At 34.3% G+C, this 21,525-nt stretch overlaps 1 protein-coding gene across 1 annotated transcript in view; it reads left to right on the forward strand.

The window, feature by feature from the left end:
- The window catches only part of LOC139018998 (doublecortin domain-containing protein 1-like), a 174,512-nt gene that overhangs the window by 65,036 nt on the left and 87,951 nt on the right, over positions 1-21,525 (forward strand). Inside the window, exon 8 of the mRNA XM_070428124.1 lies at positions 15,889-16,055. Coding sequence (XP_070284225.1) covers positions 15,889-16,055 — 167 coding nt within the window. The remainder of the gene's footprint in view (positions 1-15,888; positions 16,056-21,525) is intronic.

Raw genomic sequence — 21,525 nt, forward strand, 5'->3', positions numbered from 1 at the left:
GGGAGTATCATTATTAAAGTTGATTTCTTGGATTTTTGGGGGTTTGTTTTTTTTTGCATTTTTATCCCTTCCCTTCATCATGCTGGCTAAAGTTTTCTTTGTGATCAACCATATTTTATAATTCCTCTAAAACTTTCATTGATTAAATAAACAATTTTGTTAAGACCCTATCTAGTTTGAATTATTACCAACTCACCCAAAATTTTAGATTTGAGTTCATTGCTAGAATTGAAACGATAAGAACCCTGGTTAAGATGAAAGATTTATATTTAGAAAGTTGATTTTTTTCCCCTCTCCAAATGTGGTATAATAAAATTACTTACCCAAACAGAAAAATCTCTGACTCTGAGGCATGATACTTCATGGATGCCAGAGGCATTGGGATTCATGCCTCATGCTCCCGTGTCCCAGAAGTGTGATATTATCACATTTTAATGCATGCCTTGCCTTGTGTTTTTGCATACTTATAAAAGCTTATGCCAGCTGAAATTAGCCTATGCAGCTACTAACATGTGGAAGCATAACAAATTCACTGGACTTAAAATACTTAAAGAAGCTAATCCTTTTGGAGGAACTTCCAGTCTGTAGCACCCTAGTCACTTAACATTAGATTTTTGCATTTCTTTCTTCTTTGTTTGTTAGTATGATTTTGTGCATCAAATGATTGAGTTCCCTAAACTTTTATGTTTGATGGTTTTCTGAACTTCAACTTGGGAAAGGTCAAGTGTTAGATGAAAGTTATCTCTTAATTTAAATAAATAAATGCTAATACTCTGATTTGATGTATAACCTTTTTTATTTTTATTTTTTGCCTGCTTTGTTTTGGATCAGAAAAAGTCATTTAATAATGTGTAATATTAAGATCATAGCAATTACTTTTTATTTATAAGCATAGATTAGAAGTGTAATTGTATCAAGGACTAAAAGTAACGAATACACATGAAAAATTTTCTATCTGTTGCTTCTTTTTTGGAATTAGATATACTTGCAAGTTTCCTCATATACTATGAGAAATGAGCACAGTCGATATGATATTAAACTACTTCATTCTATCAAGTCTAGTAAAATCTTTAACACTCCATAGGTTTCTAAATAGAAGATTTTAACAAAGAAATTTATTTTGTTACATGTGGAAAAGTTCTTTAGCTGTGGCTTCTTTATAGATCTATTCTTTCTATAGTAGAAGACAGCTACCATTAGTAAAGATGCCATATTACTATATATGGTCAGCATGCTGGTACAACATTTCTACTGGGACATAATATATGCATGAAGACTCCCACCAAAATAATAGGGTTATGGGAAAAATGGAGTTGAGGAAGACCATTCAAAACTTGTGCATCTTTGCCCTAGCTGGTTTGGCTCGGTGGATAGAGCGTTGGCCTACGGACTGAAGGGTCTCTGGTTCGATTCCAGTCAAGGGCACATGCCCAGGTTTCCGGCTTGATCCCCAGTGGGGGGCATGCAGGAGGCAGCCAATCAATGATTCTCTCTCATCATTAATGTTTCTATCTCTCCCTCTTCCTTCCTCTCTGAAATCAATAAAAAATATATTACAAAAATAAAACAAAACAAAAAACCTGTGCATCTTTAAAACCAGAATACTAACTAAAAATAATAATTATTAACTTAGGAGGTAATGTAAACAGCCTGGGTTTAAACAGAGTGCTGCTTCAGAGGATATTAAAGCTGCACAGGAGCAATACTCGAGTGTGAGACAAGGCAGATGGAAATCTACTTGGAGGTTGAGCCAGTGGGGCTTCCCTTAAGGAAGTCACAGAGGAAGCCAAACGCCCACAGAGTCATGCAGGGCCAGGAGCGCACCTTTCCAGGAAGGGAGCCCCAGAGCTGCATTCAAACGAAGGTCTTTCTTTCCTGCTAAAGTATAAAATTCTACTCCTACTCTCCTGGCCTCCTTTGCCAAAGAAAAGCACATATTCACCAACCAAATTTTCACTTAGTACTGACATCATTCCCCCATTTAGCAATCATATATGAGCTAATTGGTGTTACTGCAGCACAGTGACCACGGCAGAACACATGTAGCTAATGTCAGATTTAGATGGAGTTGTGTAATGACACTCTCCTTACCCCTAATATCACCCCAAGTTTTGTTCACTTAACTTTGGCTTAATTATTAGGTATGGTGAACTTTCAGAGGCTGCTATTCCAATAACCAAACCCTGCTCCTTTGTGGATCCTTCTGGATCATGGTGGGCAATATGAAATTTACCCTAGAATATACTGAGTTAGAATAGCACAGTAATTAAATTGGCTCCAAGGTCATGCTATGAAACACTGAACATTCATTTCTTTTTTTTTTTTAATATATTTTATTGATTTTTTTACAGAGAGGAAGGGAGAGAGATAGTTAGAAACATCGATGAGAAACATCGACCAGCTGCCTCCTGCACATCTCCCACTGGGGATGTGCCCGCAACCCAGGTACATGCCCTTGACCAGAATCGAACCTGGGACCCTTCAGTCCGCAGGCCGACGCTCTATCCACTGAGCCAAACCGGTTTCGGCTGAACGTTCATTTCTTATTCCATTTCCCACCCCCAAATATGCCCAGCAACAATATCCAAAATAGCTATATATTCTCTGACAACTTCTTCAGATCCTGCAATGAGATCAAATGACAGGATTAATGTGTTTCAATCACAAAATTTCAATAATATAGAGATACCCTGAATTTGAGTGTTAAACTCTTGCCCATTTTCAATTTTTTCGTGAAGAAATTAAATTCCAAGAATAAAAATTTCCAAGAAATTAAAATATAAATTTTAAAAGTCTACACAGAAGTGAGTGAAAAAATCAAATAATCTTACCTTTGTAAGTTAAAATACAATAAACATTCAAACCCCGTAGGTTAAAATTCAAAGAAATGAAGTTCCTGTCTACTTTTTATTCTTCCCAGTGTCAGCCAGATGGTTTCTAGATGCCTGGTTTGAGCGGGAATTTCTCCAGTTGCTACTGTCTGGGCTCCTGCTGTGGGTGTCATCCCTTGGGACCTCAGAAGTTGAGTTGGGTCTACACCAGCTTTATCATGTGCCCTACTTCCCACTGAACCGAAAGATAATCACAACATCAGAACCACACCCAGCACATTCAGAACAGCAATCCTCAGTTTCTAATGTGGCCATTCCTAGCAAAATGATGTTTCCAAAATCCTGTATTTGGCATGATCCAGACCCCTGGCACTATTGACAAAGACCCTAGTAGAGACTAAGGGAAAGAAGGCAAAGAAGAGAAAACATTCTTTATGTCAGTCTTTTCAAGAAGCTAGTTGATTTATGCTGTTGAGCAGGGCCTATGACCTGTGACTGGGAAGCAATCTCCCACCAAGGCATTAATTAGAGTACTATGTATTTATAACATCTTAAGGGGGAAACCGACCAGGGCATACTGTCTCCTCTCTCTAAGAGGCTGCCCAAAGTGTTGGTTAAGTGCTCTGACTTTGGAGCCAGAGTTCATATTCCAGTTATGCCACTTATTGTCTGACCTTGGACAGATTAGTTTCTCTGAGAGTCAGTGTTCTCATCTGAAAATTAGAGATTGTAGTACTTATCATAATAGGTTGTTGTAAGGCCTAAATGAATTCTATGTGAAGTCCTTACAACAAGTGCCGGGTACTTGGTAAGCATTATAACATCGTTATTGCTGCTCATGTTATTATTATTCTTGTTCTTAAAGAGGGCACTGAGAACGTTGCATCCTTGCGACTTTGGAAATTTACATTGGTGGCAGGCTGTCACAAAGGCTTGTTTGAGGTGCTGTTTTTTTCCTTCTGTAAAGTGTCCTAAACATCTTAATGTCCTTTCCCCTCTGACTCTGAGTTCCATGTTTCCAGACCCCGTGCTGAACTGGCGATGGGCCCTGTCTTGTGTGGCACAGCATCGCCACGTCCTGGGGGCACTGTTTTCAATCCTGGGTCACAGTGGCTGCTGTCACAGCCTGTGGTGAGAGAATTATTTAAGCCTAAGAAACATACTTCACGGATTCAGCTTTCCCTTCTTCTCCACATCGGTTTCAATGGGAGAATAGCTTTCAGTGAATTTCTGAATTGTATTAGCTGTTCATGTTGTTGAGGCTCCTTTTCATAGGGGCCCAGTGAGGACCAATACTACTGCCATTTCCTCCTGAAGACATGGTTTTCCTCAGTTTTTGAATGCTCCTGGTCCGAGTTAATGATTCTGTCTTTTTCTGCTACAGTCTGTAGGATTTGCCTCTACTGTACTCCTGCTCATTTTAGGAAAGTTTCCTTCTCTGACAGGCTCAGGGCTGCATCGTTTGCTGCAGTGGAGTTCTTTTTATTTTTTTTCTTTTACTTTCCCTTTGCTTTCTGATCCACACTTGTGTTTTTCTAACATCTTCCTCTAGATATTTTTCTTGCCTGGTCTCTCATAGTGAGAGATATAAAGTCGATAAGTTCCAAGTTTGTCAATAGCATCCTTTGTTCAAACCAGTCTTATCCATTTTCACCTCCCGAGTTAAATAATCATACCCAGGATGTATTTTCCCACCATCCAACATCTCATTTGATTTGGACTCTGATCTGTTATTGTTCTGCCTGGATCCCTGTATTATAATTCATCTCATCATTGCCTTTTCTTAATCTTAGACCCATTCATTTTTGGAGTTCACTAAATACTTTTTCTTTTTAGTATTTTATGCCAATCTCCCTACTATCCCTTCTCCAATTTGTTCAGATTTTATGTGCATTTTGTATAATCATCCCACCCTCAAAAGAGGTTGTCTAATTGATCTTATTTATCTGTGACAAAAATGCCACCTCTTGACAGTATTTGGGATTCTGGTTCCTCTGGGGGATTATTCTGAATTTGTTCTCCAAGATCTTATTTTTATTCCTGTTAGGTTTCACGGAGCCCCAGTTACTGTTTCTGATTTTGTAAGAATTAGGACATTTTCTCTTTTTTGTAAGAGCCTCTTTAAGAGCAGTTAGAGTTGGGTGTGTCTCCTGCACCCTTATACCTGGTCCTCAAGACCTCAGTTTCTCTTTTTCATACCGGCCAGGCGTGTATGCCAAGATCCAATATTTCTTTTTTCTATGGCAATCTCTCTCTTCCCCCAGCTAAATAAGCCTGTCTTTTACTTGTTTCCATGCATACACTGCTGTATTCTGATCATAAGATGGAAGAATATTTTATCTTATTCTCTAAACATTTTAAAAAATTATAGTTGATTTACAACGTTATGTGAGTTTTAGGTGTACAACAGTTATTCAGCATTTATATACCTAAGGAAGTGATCACTGCAATAAATCTAGTAACCACCGTCACCATATTATTACAATGCTATTGAGTATTTTCCGTACACTATTGAGTATTTTCTCCTCCTGGATTATGAATTTTATCACTGGAAGTTTGTACCTCTTATTCCCCTTCACCTTTTTCACCCATGTCCCCCCTGGCAACCATCAATTTTTTCTCTGTATCTATGTGTCTGTAAGATTGAAATGAATTTTTAAAAAATATGTTTTATTGATTTTTTACAGAGAGGAAGGGAGAAAGAGAGAGAATTAGAAACATCGATGAGAGAGAAACATTGGTCAGCTGCCTCCTACACACCTCCTACTGGGGATGTGCCTGCAACCAAGGTACATGCCCTTAACCGGAATCGAGCCTGGGACCTTTCAGTTCGCATGAAACGAATTTTTAAACCACTTTACTTTTTTCTTGATTCCTTTAGCAAATCTTATCCCTAGATTTGTAATACTTCCATCAAAATTGTTTCTCTAACTTGACTGAAGAAGTCAGAGTATTCTTTTTGTAATAAATCTGCCACCTTTTTGTGGGTGAAGCTGAAGTGTGGGTTTCTGAAATTTAGAACCATGGTCCAAAATTATGCGATAAATTTAGAGCCCACTTGGGTTGGTAGAGGTCACTTTAAACGCTGTGGACAGGCTCTGTGAAGCCAAGGTTAGCTCATCCATAGTTTCTTTTTGGCCCAGAATGCAGTTTGAAATAACACAATGAAGGCTAGAATCTGAGGCAGGGGACCTGGTGCTGCCAATTGGCCTGGTATTGGCAATTTAAAGACAGAACCTCACTGCAGCACATGCAGAACTCAGCCGCCATTATACTTTAAAGTCTTGGCCTGCAGATTGGGCTACAAAACAGAAAAGCAGCAAATGTTGCACTTTCCAATGCCTAAAATGGTCTACTCTCAATCTCATACTTACCCTCAGTTCACTGGGTGGTTTAAGAGTAAGCTGTAGCAGCCTTCCCAGTAAGGCAGGCATGACCAGCTAGGGGTGCTAGGGCTTCCACTCTTCGGTATACTAAAGCCGTCATCCACTCCTCCCTGGCTGGCACTTTCTGAAGGCCAAGGCTATTGGAAAACAATCCCAGCTGCATTTAGTTGCTTATGACCCATCATGCTTAAAATTCTACATAGCCGTTGCCTATTATAAAATTTCTGGCCAACCTTCCTATTTTCTGTGTACGACCCTTTGGCAATAAAAACACAAAAAACAAAACAAAACAAAAACCCAATGATAAAACTGTACATTTATTTGCATAATCTAATGTAAACTACCAGACACCACCAAGGTTAAAAAGCAAACAAACATAAAACTCACAGGTCCTTGCTTTGTTTTGCTTGTTTGGGTTATTAAATGACATATTTTTCTACCACTTCTAAATGGAAACATTTAAAAACAAGGTCTCATAAATTTTATGGGACTTAACCAGGGAGGTTTGCAGACCCTAGATGTTTTCCTAGTTTGTTGGAGATACACCCATTTACCTGGGAAGAGGCACACAGATTTAGCATTTCCTTCTAGAGGACAATAGGTGTTAGCCACAGTCTATTGGGACCTGCTTCCCACTGGAAGAAATGACAGTTATATGCTGGTATTGGAGATCTCAAGACCCATGTAGGGAATTTTCCCAAGAGTTTCTCTCCATGCTCATTAAATATTCCTTTAATATGTAAATTACCCCATGTTGGGTCCCAGTGATTACTGTTTATTTTTCTAAGGGTTCACAAACCATTCATTTTATAATCTGTTCTAGAACTTTTCAGGGAAGAAGATCAAACTTATGGATAAATATCTTCTTTAAAATTAAGTATATTTACCTCCGTTGGGTCCCTTTCCCATATAACTTTATTCCTCAAATTTTATGAAATGTGAAAAAGTGTCTCTTGCTGAAGAAGGATGCCAAGTGCTTGTGGTTATTAATCAGCCCTTAAATCTCTCTAGGACGAATTGCTATATACAAAGGCAGCCAGTTAAGAGCACATTTGTGTAGAAAAGATGCTGTTCAGAGGTCTTCAGACACTCCTTGAGTCTGTACTCCCTCTGACCTTGCCTTGGTTTCGGGCTTCCTGAGACATAGACTTCAGTGTCTCTTAGTGATTTCCAGGCATAAGACTTGAAGTACACTTGTTGCTTGGGCAGAAACAGAAAATGCTAAGTAATCAGTGATTTATATTTCTATCATTTGATCTATAGAAAATATTAAGGCTTTTGTTAAGGATTGATTCACAAAGATTTTTTAGTGGTAGTTAAAGAATCCACTATAATTGGATCACTGTCATCTTTTATTAAATATATGAGTGCAGAATTGTGTGATATGAACACTCAGAGTCTAATCTGCTCACAAACTCTTTAATATCTGTTAGAAATTCCCCTTTGAAGTCTTTAAAACATAGATTCTCTTTTATATGCATGAAGCTATGCCTATCACTCCTAGGTTTTTTATTGGGTTAAACTTGTTTCAGGTTTTATGTAATTAAAAAAAAATCAAATCATTGCTTTTTTCTTCTTCTCCTCAAGTTTGTCTTATTACTTTCTGGTTTTTATATCTCAGTCTTTGAACTCTAATACCAAAAATTTTACTCTGATTCTAATGACTTCTCACTGGCTCTAGAAGTTAATTGTAAAAATCATTAAAATAAGCACAATTGCCAGTGAAAACAAATAACCTAAATGTTACTACCTGTTAATAAACATTAGTTATTACAAAGGTCTCTGGTAAAAGAACATGATTCAGCAGAGATTGTTTTTTTTTCATCCTAAGAGTTTTTAGAAGAAAGATGGAATCATAGACAACAATATGTAAAATGCTAATTATAGAAAATTCTTCTTTTGAGAAACTAACATGGAGAAATAAATGTCAAAGGGAACCCTCAATTTTAATTGCTGAAACTATTAAGACTTTTTTATTTATTACATTTAAAATATAAATTTTATGATATATATGTATATGTATATTTTATATCCTACATAAAATATTTAAATGCAAATAATCTGTTTGCTTAACATTTGCATTCAAGGACATCAAAACAGTTTTATAAACCACATTATCCATCTCCTAAGCCAGTGATGGTGAACCTATGACACGCGTGTCAGAGGTGACACGCGAACTCATTTTTTTGGTTGATTTTTCTTTGTTAAATGGCATTTAAATATATAAAATAAATATCAAAAATATAAGTCTTTGTTTTACTATGGTTGAAATATCAAAAAATTTCTATATGTGACACGGCACCAGAGTTAAGTTAGGGTTTTTCAAAATGCTGACACGCTGAGCTCAAAAGGTTCGCCATCACTGTCCTAAGTCTCTCTGCGGGGGGGGGGGAGGGGAGGGGGAGAACAGAGAAAGAAGGGGATCTAGCTATATATTTTTTATTTTTTAAATTGGTATTAGTTGTGACTTTACAACATAATAGTACAATTTTGAGACATTTTATAATTAGATTGCTTTTGAATGTTACTTATATGTGTAAGTGCTATGTATATTTGATTTTGTTCCTGTTTTACTATGTTTTCTATTACATTATTTTCTACTGGGTCAAAAGTTAATTGGTGCCTCAGTTAACACACTTTGGGTTAAGATTTTCTGAATAGTAATTAAAATATAATGCAAAAATGTGTCATTTATTACAGCAAGCAATTATAAAATGGCATTTCTAAAGGCCTTTACTTCTAATTTTTGTTGGTTTTATTTATTAAGTTTTATGCATTGTACTTTCCAAAACTAACTCTAAGATACTTCACATTTCTTTAAATTTTCCAAAAGTCGGTAATATGTATTCAATTATTATGTATTGCTATATAGACCATAGACACATAAAAACAGATTATATTTAGTTAATTCTGAACATTCCTTAAGCAACCTTAAGGTTGTACATATACCAATTTTTTTTTTACATTATTACTACATTTCAAATATTTTAAATGCCCAAGAAATTGAGTTCACAAAATACTTGTACTTTCAAAGGCACACACACACACTATTATTTTCGTTGAGGGGAAAGGCAAGACTTAGACAATAGAATCCTAGCTCATTTCTACTTGTATAAATCAAGTTATTTAAATAAATGAATTGTGTATGCTGACCTGTTCCACCAATGTGCTACTGGGGGTGTATGAAAAAAAGATGTGCATGGTGGTGGAAGTAGAAAGAGGCATAAAGCGTATTGGAAAACTACCAAATGTCCCCTGCAAATGGGCCCTATTCAGAATCAGTAAGCGTATGATGAGTGAAGTGGTTTTGAATATCGCCTTTAGATTCCATGCTGTTACAAGGCCAGCCCTGAACATGGCAACTCTTATTTCCACACACAGTACCTCTTCACTCTCAATTTAACCCCAAAATCTGATGAACCCATTACTCCATACTTGATTTCATGGAACAAGGAGTAGATATAGTTACAAATGATCAATCACAAGCCGTGAACCAAAGCAGCAAGGCATTAACAATTCACACCATTTCGGTCCACTTGCTCAAGCAGAAGATGTGCCAGCATATTTAATGCACAGCTACTTCGTTCAGTCTAAGAAAAGACATGACTCAGGCTGCATTTTCAAAATAGAGGAGACTTCCTAAGACTTCATACTTCCTAAGCCACTGTGTCAACGTTCACCCACACATCAGCAATTAAAATAACCAGGTGTTCTGTAAAGGTCGCAATGTCTAAATTAAATTTTACTCAGGTAAAAACAATATGACCTACGAAATCCCTCTCCCCAGTACATCTATCCCTGTTCTGTTTGATCCTATCCTACAAATCAATGTCTCTTACGGCAGTATTAAAACACTGTAGACCCCACAGGCAATATGCCGTCAGTTTGATAGGATCACTGAAAAACTAAAGCAGCTGTGAAAGATTGCTCTAAGTATAGCAATTGTGTACTTGTCATTTTGTTCAGTGGAGGAAAAATCCAAATTTGGGTAGGCATTGGTATTTAAGAAAATGACTGCTAAATCTTTTCTCCTAAGAACCTCAGGGACAATAAGATTTGACATATAGCATGTAAACAAAAGTACACAGCAGCTGTTAGTTTGGTTGTGTTGGAATGAAAACATACTGATATAAATCAAGCAACAATAGGAGACAGTATGCTCTCCGTCCTTCAACCTTCCCAGCAGACCATGCCTTTGAGTGGCATCTATTGGTTGCTTTGGGACCCAGAGTTTTTCAACTATTACCTGCAGCTGGGGAAGGAGCATTGAAACACACACATAGCTTGACACCAGCTCAGATTCCCTCTAGGCAAAGTTTCGGGATGGGAAGCACTCAAGTCTTAGTATCTTTTAAAAACTCACTTTGTTTCATTCAAAAAAGACTTTTTAGGAAAACTTCATTAAAAAATAAATTCCAATCGAATTGGTGGGAAATTTCCAAATGACATCCTGTTAACAATAGCCCTGTATTTTTGAGACTGAGATCTAAAACTTGCTGCCAAAGAGCATGTGGAAATTTCTTTGTAGATAATTATGCTCTGGGCAGTGCTCTTTTTATCCCCCCCCCCCCCCCATAGTCTCATGTATCTGACTGAAATGTGAAAATTATAATACTTTTTTTTGAAAATTTATAATATTATATAAATTATGATTCTGGATATTTAATTGACATGAATTTTAATTTATAACTGGAAGCAGGTTATTAACGACTTTGGCAATTTCCAATGCTTTTTGAAACGATATTAATAAAAAAATCACCTTTTTAGCTTTCCATAGTAGACTCAAATGTACTAGAGATAGTGTCTCTCTTCAAATGAGATGTTGACAATAGTGTCTCTCTTCAATGAGATGTTGACAAGAGCTATATGTTCCCTAGGTATAGAAACTGGTAGATCATTCCAGTCTATATCTATTTGGTAAGTTCCATTATGCTCTCTTTAGAGGAATTTTTGGCTCCTTGTCAAAAATCCTTGTTCTGTTCCCATTATAAATCCAAATAAATTTAAGCTTCTTATCAGTGATGAAGTGGTTTTAATATAAAGTCCTCTTGAAGGCTTAACAGTTTATTTTCTTATGAATAGCATTTGAACTCATTGTGTTTGGAGTTCTTAGAGGGAATTACCTTTATTATTTAAAATAGCTATTTTGACCTTAATCTAATATTAATTCTATGTTATTTAAGTTTCATTGTGTGTCTTTTCCCATGGTAGCATGATTTATGACAGGGTAGGATAAAGGACATAAAGATTTCCCAAGGACTTTTAAAATACCCACCTCTGGCCTTCTCCTGTCTAGTTAATGCTTCATTACCAAATCATATTGTTTTCTTCTTATATTCATTTTCCTCCTAGTCTTCAAAATAATTTTAAATGGAAAATTAAAATAAAACCATCATACATACATACCTTAAATTTGCTTCAAAATTCTGGTATATTTACATTTATTTATCAAATTTTGATCATATTTTTATCTTACTAAAACTTATCTAAAAGACTTTCCACAGTATATTTCTAAAGTATATTTCTAAATTATATTTATTCATCCAGTAATCATTTATTGAGCACTGCTTTTACAAAACTGAAAAATATCAACACCTAAAACCACAAAGGGTTAATGATTTACTGGAGGATGGAATTGGAAGGGGAGAAGTAAGGACTAATACAAATCAATAAGGGAAAAATAAAAGTATAAACAAAGCTCTGGGAATCAGAGGGGGTAGCAATTAATTAAAGTTCTTGGGACTTTTAAACATATATATATATTGATTTCAGAGAAAAAGGGAGAGGGAAAGAGTGATAGAAACATCAATGATGAGAGAGAATCATTGATCGGCTGCCTCCTGCACGCCCCCTACTGGGGATTGAGCCTGCAACCTGGGCATGTGTCCTTGACTGAAATCGAACCTGTGACCCTTCGGTCCACAGGCCTATGCTCTATCCACTGAGCCAAACCAGCTAGGGCTCTTAGGACGTTTTGCCAGAGGACATAGTGTTTTATATGAGCCTTGAAGGATGAGAATATATTAACAGGTAGAAAAAAAGGAGGAGATGCAAAGGAAATGGAATAGCATGAGTGAGAAAAGTATAGGTTGATGGTTATGAAATTGATATAGCTACTACTTTTAATCATATGATCTATTTACCCAATATGCTCAGTACTAACTCTAACTAGTGAAGTTACTCTTTTTGGTCACATGATTTCATTTACCCAGCATTGTCAATTTTAACTCCAAATCCATTGGAACTATCAGGTTAATTTCAAAGTGCCCCATAGTGGTAACATTGTATAAATGTATAAACAAAATGTGTAAAAAGTGATCATCCATATAACTTTTCACCTTTCCAGTGGTAGAAATGATCTCAATGAAATGATCACATTTGACTGATCTATACATGTTGATAAATTTAAGGAGTGATTCATTTCCAACCATTTATCTAATAAAAATGTCGAGGATTTGCTTAATGAAAATATTGAAATTATAGAGAAGCAAAATTCTTGTCACAGTCATGTAAATAGGAGAAAATAGGGAGAACACCCATAAGAAAGACTTCAACCATACGGGAAATGCTGTATGTGGCTATGCACACAAATCTTGATGGAACATAGGAATAGGAGCCAGCTAACCTTCTTGAATGAAGCATTATTTCTGAGTAGCAGTTTGAAGGAGAACCTCCTGGTTTGGCAGGACACACAAAATAATATCTCGGAGTTCATTTTCTGGGAAAGACATTTTTTTCATTATGTATATATTGTGGGTTTTACTAGCCCATAGAAACATCTAGGTTTACGCTCTTTCCAAGGTTGAAAAGTATTTATGATTATCCTTTCTAAACAATTGCTCTTATTTCTTGCAAATCCTTATGCAATAGTCTTCTTTAACAGAATGAATTTTTTTTGCTCTAGAAACAGAGAAAAGGAGAATTCTACATGAAAGAAAGAAAACCTTTGGTTAATAGTTCTGAGTCTTCTTTGGTATAGAATAATATGAATATTAATTAAAATGCTTAAAAATAATTGTGACCTTAAAAGCTATAGTTGGGGTTGAAAAGTCAAGTAAAGTTTTTAAATCAAATTTTCTATTATGTTTTATAACTATCATGTTAGGCCAATGCTTTTTTATGGAGAGTTCTTTAAATGGTTAGTGAATTTTATTTTTTTCTATTTTTTCAGTATATTAACATTTATACTTCCTTTCTAAGTGCTTAGGCGTATCATTTTCTTATGTTTTCTGTACCTTCCTAGTTAGTGGAAACATTGTTTGTTCTTGGAGTGTGCTTTGTCTTCCTTTTCAAGAAGATCATCAAAGTTACTAGTTTGCAGCTTCCAAAAAGAAAGAGCCTTCTAATCCCTAGTTCAGAGGCTAACCTTTATTAGCACTCTCGTGGTTATAATGAGGACCCTGCTTCCAGCAGGGAGATTCTGGAATACTGAACAGATTATTCAACAAGTTCAGAGCAGATTCTGAAGTCCCTTATAAAACCTGCTTGTGAATACTGCTTTCTTTGCTTTACTGTTTCTGGTTTCCACAGTATTCCTAATTATATAAATCATGTGGAGCATGGGAGCTATTTCCCATCCAATATCAATTCTGACACAGCTTGCATTTTGATATAATTTGTGTGGTGTGTTTTTTTCTAAGCTGTATTCTTTTTTCTTAAATTCTTATGAAGGTTTCAAACTCTGAAAAAAGCAGTTTTGTGTTAGAAGACCTATGAAATTTTTTTTTGGAATCCCCTGGTCTGACATAAAGAATTTGAAAGTTATTTTGACACAGGCATAGATGAATAAGGCTAAAAGGGTAGAGAATCTGATAAAATTTTCTCAGGTTTAAATTCAAGATTAAATCTAGGATGTAAATTACTCAAGTTTATTATCTATTTCTTAACTTGTTTAACTTAATTAACAGCTACTCATGTATGCCTTTCCATGCTCAAAACTGTGCTATGTTCAATGACTGTACCAATTAAAAGTATACAAATTAAAATCTAATAATACACAGTAATATATGAATGTGTAGCAGTTAACTAAAAGCACTGATAATTCTGAGGCTAGGTTTCTTTAGGAAAAATTGTAATCAAGATGGGTTTATATTACACATTTTTTGAAAGATTAAAGAGTTATGATCCCGAAAATAAGTTTCTCTTTTACTTTTTATTTCTTGTATAATATGTGTGATCTTATATATTTTTAAAAAGTTTGAGGTGTTTGTTTTGATAAAATTTATAGATAAATTCAGTTGCTCTAAGAGTCTAAGGTGGTTTCAATATGTGGATTTTAGGAATTTATTGTTAGGCTGGGTAAGTGAATTTCATGCTCATATCTGAAGATGTCTAAATAGTCATTGGGTCATAATTTCCTTTTAACTTTATTTATAGTAGTTTTAGAAAAATCTTAAACTCTATTTCCAATGTTCTTCTTAGTGCTGAATGTATTAGAAAGAATTTAAATTGTACCTTGGTAGAGAGTTGCAGAACTTAGTGTCATCAAATGCAGAACTTTTTTACTAAGAGCAAAATTCAGCAGAATACCAGTAGCAAAGGCCATTTGCATAACTCAGTTGCTCAGCAGCTCAGCTGAACCTAATTGTAATTCAATTTCCAGATTGCTAGCTCAGCCTCTCTGCATAAAATATGCAACATATAACATAACCAATGGCATGGACCTGTCTTTGCTGATGATCCATTCAAATTCTTTTTGAGTAAAAACATGTATCAGAATAAGGAAGCCAAGCTATATAGTTATTTTATATGTTTATGTTGTGTTACATGTATACACCAGTAAAGTTCAAGTAAAAGAAAAAATATATATGTATTTCTCTAGGTTCCCAAGTGTGCCTAAAATATTTTTTTATCTCTTTATTTCTGCTTTTCTAGAGGGAAATTAAATCCTGAAAAATGTTATCTAGCTGCCATGTTATTTGACTATTTCACACTAGAAAGACTTCATAAGCTAATCGTGTGAAAAAGTGTATAAACATGTCTGTTATGTCCTTATGGATGTTGCAATACAGACCCACAAGTAAATATCTCCTGTTTACAAAGCGCATACTGGAATAGCTTTCCCAAATCTTTCACCAGCTTATAGCCCCCAAACTTAAAAACAAAAAGGTCTGACAAACTGCTTGCTTAAGAGTTTCCCTTTAACTTTTAAACAGCCTTGCCACCCTGTTTTATGGGTTATTTAAGCAATAGCAATGGAGAGTTGAGTAGGGTGGCTGATAAAGGTATATTTTATGAATAATTTCCAGATGTGATGTTTTAGGGATATAGACTCCTCTACAGGAAGCTATACACAGAAACAACATGGATCTTACCATTTTATCAGGACAATGCAAGTAGATTTCAGCAAGGTTGGTTCCAACTCATCTGTGATAAATGAGAAGATAAGGCAATCAGTGCACACCATGACACTCTGTGCAGCTAGTTAGGCACACTTCAGAACTATTCAGGTGTGCTCACACGCTTATGAGTCTTGCATGGGGGGTGTCTCAATATAAGTACATCCTTCATGGTGGCCACTAGTTATGCAGGAATTGCCTCTCTAAGACTTAACCTAGGTCAGATATAAATAATAGATGTTAAGAGTTAGCTCTGCTATTGGGGCTCTGTGTTCCAGGCGGTGTATTTCCGTCTGGTCAAAAGAATTTATTTTCCCTTATTTTCTTGCATAGTTCCTCTGCTTGAAAAATGCTTGCAAAATTCCATCACACCTTTGCGGGGACCAGTTTGGGTCTCTAAGGGAGAAGGTTTCAGCCCCTCAGGAGCTAAGATATACATCCAAGGAGTTCTTTTGGCCTTGTACCAACGCTTAAAGTCTGCAAAAAAATACTATAAACAGGTGAGTCATCCCTCTTTAAAAACTGCTTAATTTTGTGTTTTAAAATGTACTTGATTGTATAGGAGCAATGATTGGCATCGTGTCATAAAAGAACTGTGACATGTATTTTGTGAGCTCAGTGCCTGTTTGAGAGCCAAAATGCTTCTTCTGTAATCCTGAAGCCAGCAATAAAGGGACTATTTGTATCTGTCTTTTGCTATGGGATGTCATATGTCTCATCTTTTCTTGCTACATACTGTGCAAAGCAAAGGCAACTTCTTATGTGGAAAATCTCCGGTCAGTTACTTTAAATAAGAAAATGAATAGCTCGTAAATTATTTGAAGGTTTAAATGTTCAGCCTTTTTTTTTTTTCTTTTTTTCCCAGTATGCAATCAGAATTGCTGTTGTAGAAGTTGGGCTAAAATATAACTAATTGTATTCTGGGAAATAAAATGGTAAATTAACTTCATGTCATGAGTAATTACTCATTTATGCTTATTTAATTTGTATGTTTCTGAACCTGAAAGTATAGAAATAGAATTAATATATTTGAATTAGGTTAAAGTAAAGTTTCTCCTCTAATTTCTAAATACCCAATCCATAATTGTGAGTGTGTGTGAAGACTTTGATATTTTTATAACTACCTACAGGGACTCTGACTTATTTCAAAGTAGAATTCACGTCGCAAAGCAGAATGATTGATGACATTTAAAAAATAAAAATGGAGTTGCCATATTTTTAGAATCCTTTTTGCATTTAATCTTAAGTCAAGTATACATTTTACCACATTAAATAAGAGCTAGGTTTTACATTTCTAACTGGGAGGTTTCAGTTTAGAACTGGGCTCATTATCTCAGGTCACAAGCTGCTGAAAAATGAATATTTTGAAAGCATCATGCTATTTATTCTCTGTGTACTGGGGGAGGGGAGATGGGAATAAGATCCAGTCTCAGTGTTCACACAGCACCTCCTGCTGTCTGGTTGGGAAAAGAACAACTTGTATTGACTGGAGGAAATTCTTGAACTAAGGTATCCAGAACTAGCAAGAAACAGCTTCCCGTAAGAAACTTTTATTCTCAAAATTCAATTGGTTTGCCTGGCTAATAAATTTCAGTGAATCCATAAATGAGATGAATAATTATGATGGTTAAGGCTATTTATTATAATAAATATGAAAATCTAAAAATCCAATCTTATTTTTAATACTTTGTTAAGCTGTATATATAAAAACAGTGTAAAATATATTTGATTGTATTTAGACTAGATTACTTTAACTAAAGTATTATTTAACCTTTATGATACAGTATTATAAAATGGACTTAACCAATTTAATTACAGTCATTTATTTGGTATTAAATGGTTTTATTCCACTAATTAGTTTAAAATTATTTAATGTTAAAGAAAACATGAGACCATCCTCCAATGCAAGGAAAGCACTGGTTATATCAAACCTAAAAAGAACTTAAACATTTTCTAAATTTTATTAAAAGTCAGAGTGTCATATATTAAAAAAAAAAAAAAAACAGCTCAGAAAGTAGATATGGCATGCTTTTTTCTTCCACTGTCCTCAATATTTAAAATTTAAATAGAGATAAACATTTGTATGAGATTGAAAAATTTTCTGTGTATTGTAAGAAAAGAAAATGCTTTAAGACTTGCTGTTTTGAATGTAAAGATTTCATTACTACTCAAAATTGATGAAAATATATTTATTAAAATAAATATTACATGTAAATATGAACAAAATTAACATTTTAGCACTCAGAAATTGTCTATATTATCAACATTATGCCAAATTTAGAAATATTTAAAACCTTAGGTTCTTTGCCATTCATAAATAAACCTTTTTTTTCCTTTCGCTAAGTTGTTATAACTTAAAGCTTTTCACTCAATAGTTTTAGTATGATATTTGTTTAAATTGTATTTTTAAATATAAAAATGGGGGAAAGAAATAGATATATTTGCATAGTATGCATTTCATGCACATTTCTATTTCTTTTAGATATTTTCAATTATATGTATTTTTGAATCTCTTTTCTTTTGTATTGTTATATTATGACTTAATTTAAAATTTTGCAGTTTAGAAAGATTACTGTAGTAGGACCATTATCAGGTCATCAAGTGGTGAAGTGTTAAACCAGGCCACAGTTTTATTTGTCAGTAGGACTTAGCAAATATTCCTCTCAGCATTAATGAACTTTATTTGAACTGCATTTACTTCATTTGACCTTAGGGACAGCCTTTCCTATTTAGCTTTAAAGAAGATCGTGTTAAGAAATCCCTAGATAGAGAAAATGGAGATGGATGATGGTTCCGATTCCCTTAATGAATCTAAGCTTATAAATTTTAGGGTTATATAAACGCTTAATATAATTTCCATACATTCCACTTCTGAGATTATATATAAAAACAATAATATTGTTTTGCTAGGATTCTCTTAAAAGATAGTAGACTTTAAATTGCTGTTTTAGAATCAGGAAATTTCTGCTAAGTAAACTCTTATAGCTTTAAAAGAAAAGTCAGAACTACTGTATTTATGTTTATGAACTTAGTCATTTTTTAATATTTATCTTTAACTTGGCTATTATAGCATGCAATTGAATTAAGCCCATTTGTGTGGTCTTAAATATATACGGATTCATGTATATAAAATGCGATATATTTAGGACAGCATAAAGTCACTTACTCTCACATTTTCACATTTATTTTCTTAAAAGTGGAAACATCTTAGAAATTGCTCAGGGCTAAGCAGAACCTATTTAATTTGTAATTTTTGAAATAGCATAAATGAGTTCATATAAAATGCAGTTAACACTTTCGGAGACAGGGCCTGCTCCATCTCATTAGCATTCTTGTTATGTAGTGTGCTGTTGGTGGGGGTGTTGAAGTAGGAATGTCATTGTGTCGAGTTCCAGTGTTTGGGGACAAACACTGCTGTGGAAGGAACGTGTGAAAAGGCCACAGTCCTGTCAGTGAATGAGGAAGGCTGTGCTTTCTGTGTGCTTCAAGCAGGGAAGCTGTCATTCATAGGCCTAACACAGCTAACCGGAGGCCAAAACACAAGCCTGCACTACCTTTTAAAATGATATTAGTGATTTTTAAACATGATCTTCTTTATTTATGATCCTACATAGAGCTTTTAGTTGCTGTCAGTAAACAAAATATGTGTCAGTCTGTTCAGAAACACTGTAGAGATGCATAAAAGTCCATGGAACTGTGCCAGGAGGCTATATAAATAATGATTCGGAGTGGCTGATCTTTAGTTCAAACGTGATTTTGGGGAAACATTCATTTCTGGGAATGTCTACCCAATTTTGATACTGCTTTGATTCTTTTTTTTTTGCTCCCGCAACCAACAAAATTCTTGGAGACTTTTGTGTAATGAATGCATAGCACTCTTCTTTTAAAATACCAGTTTTTACAAGAGCTCATAAACATACAATTCTAATCATTTAAAGTGTTTACAGAATAGCCTAAGAGTTGTTATAGATTGCATACTTTCTGAAATTCACAGAAACAAAGGATAGCTAATTATAATATCATAACAACCACAATCTTAATTATGAAAACACCACACACACACACACACACACACACACACACACACACGAAAACCATAGTCTCTTTGGTAGCTAAGACATGAAAAAAACTTGAAGAAATTTTTAATCCTACTCCTGATTTTTAGCTCTTTGGAAAGAAATAACCAACTTTGAAATTAAATTTTAGCTTGTTTGATTATGTAAACAGTAAGACACCCTCAAATATTTCTTACAATCTTAGGGCATTTTCTAAACTTTGGTATTGTATAGAAAAAAATCCTGACAACTTCTATTTATATTCAAAGCTTCAGTTTTATTTTTATAATTTTAATTTAGAAATGTGAACCTGGGTTATTTGTAACAGATCATTACTTAATAAGGTTTGTTAAAAAGTATAATTTTCTGCCTAACAGATTTAAATTTTTGTGATATATGGTCCTTTTTAAAATTAATTTAAGTAGTTTTTTTAATGCACAATTTCTAAATTCTCCATATTTGGTGCTTTGAGTTTAAAAATCTCAGGCAATAAATGTATTTGAAAATCAGGTTTCACTTTTAAAACTGTAACTGTACTGTAATTTTATAATTAGATAAAGAAATGACCATCCAACTTCAGCATATATTGATTTTGCAGTTTAAAACTGAAATGTACTATATTACTTACTTGAAAATTAAAATACTAAGATTCCTTAAAAAAAATATTTTGCAATAAACAAATCCTGTTAGCACTAAATGTAATTCAAGCATATTCTGCATAGTAATTCTATTATGAATAGAATTATATTTTATTATTGATTTGATATCTAAGTATCAAATTTACTGAAAGTGTAGTTAAAAGTGACAACTCTGCCACATCTCAGAATTACTAATTTTTGTGGTGAGAACATTTGAGACACTCTCAGCAACCTTCAAGTAAGTAATACAGTACTTTGCTTTGCACTCGATCCCCATCTGTATGTACATTAAAATTTGGGCTTTTTTCTTGATTTACCCTTCCTGTCTCAATACCCCAAATACTTCAATTTTGAACTTCTTGATGTTCTTTGAAATCTTTGAACAAAATCGATAATATATAAATATTACTTACTATTAAAAACATTAAAGTTGTGTTGCAAATGTTTCAAAATGAAAACGGCTTCTGCAGGTTCTGAGAGGTAATTTTTTAGAATATTAGTTTGTTTTATAGATCTGAGTGGTGCATTTTCCTCTGAAACCAAGCTGCATTCTAGTTACTTGAAGTATTTTAAGAACCTTAAACTTGTGTCTTTTTCTAAGTGTCATGCTTTGAGCAGGCCTAACATCAGTTAAATGAAGTGAAAATTGCATTCTTGTCTTGATAGAGATGAAAATGGATTTCTGGTCATGAAATAGATGTAGTTGTCACTTTTTAAAAAAGGTGTCAGCAGTTTGCTTCAGCGAGTAAGGTGCCAATTCAGTATGGCAGTAAACTTGTGATCTGAGCAATCAATAAAATGCTTCAATAACTTCTGCTTCATTACACTTATAATAAGAGGCTATAGATCTGTGGCACATAAAATGTTGATAAAGAGGCTACGTGGGGACCGACTGTGACAATTTTCTTGAAAGTACAGTAAGTGCAATATTGCCATCTAGAGTTTGTGCATAGGTAATTATTACAAAGGGGAAAAAAACAACAATGAGATAAAACAAGAAATGATAATGAAATACTGTTTATTTTTCATTATTTATCCATGACACATTTATCTTTATGGAACATTTCATTTGACCTGTACTAAAATTTTTAAATTTGTATTTTTCTCTAATTTTTTAGGATTTTACTACCAAATATCAGCTATGTATCTCTGGCTCAAAATTGAACTTCTAATCATGAAAACTATTTGTTAAATAAATCACTTTGTAAAAAGATTGGATTTAAAATTTTTCCTTTTTTTTTACATCATAAATAAATTATATAAAACAAGGAGCTTAT

This window comes from Myotis yumanensis, unplaced genomic scaffold (genome assembly GCF_028538775.1).
Source record: "Myotis yumanensis isolate MYYU_CA2020_CCGP unplaced genomic scaffold, mMyoYum1.0.hap1 SCAF_10, whole genome shotgun sequence".
Classification (NCBI taxonomy): Eukaryota; Metazoa; Chordata; class Mammalia; order Chiroptera; family Vespertilionidae; genus Myotis; species Myotis yumanensis.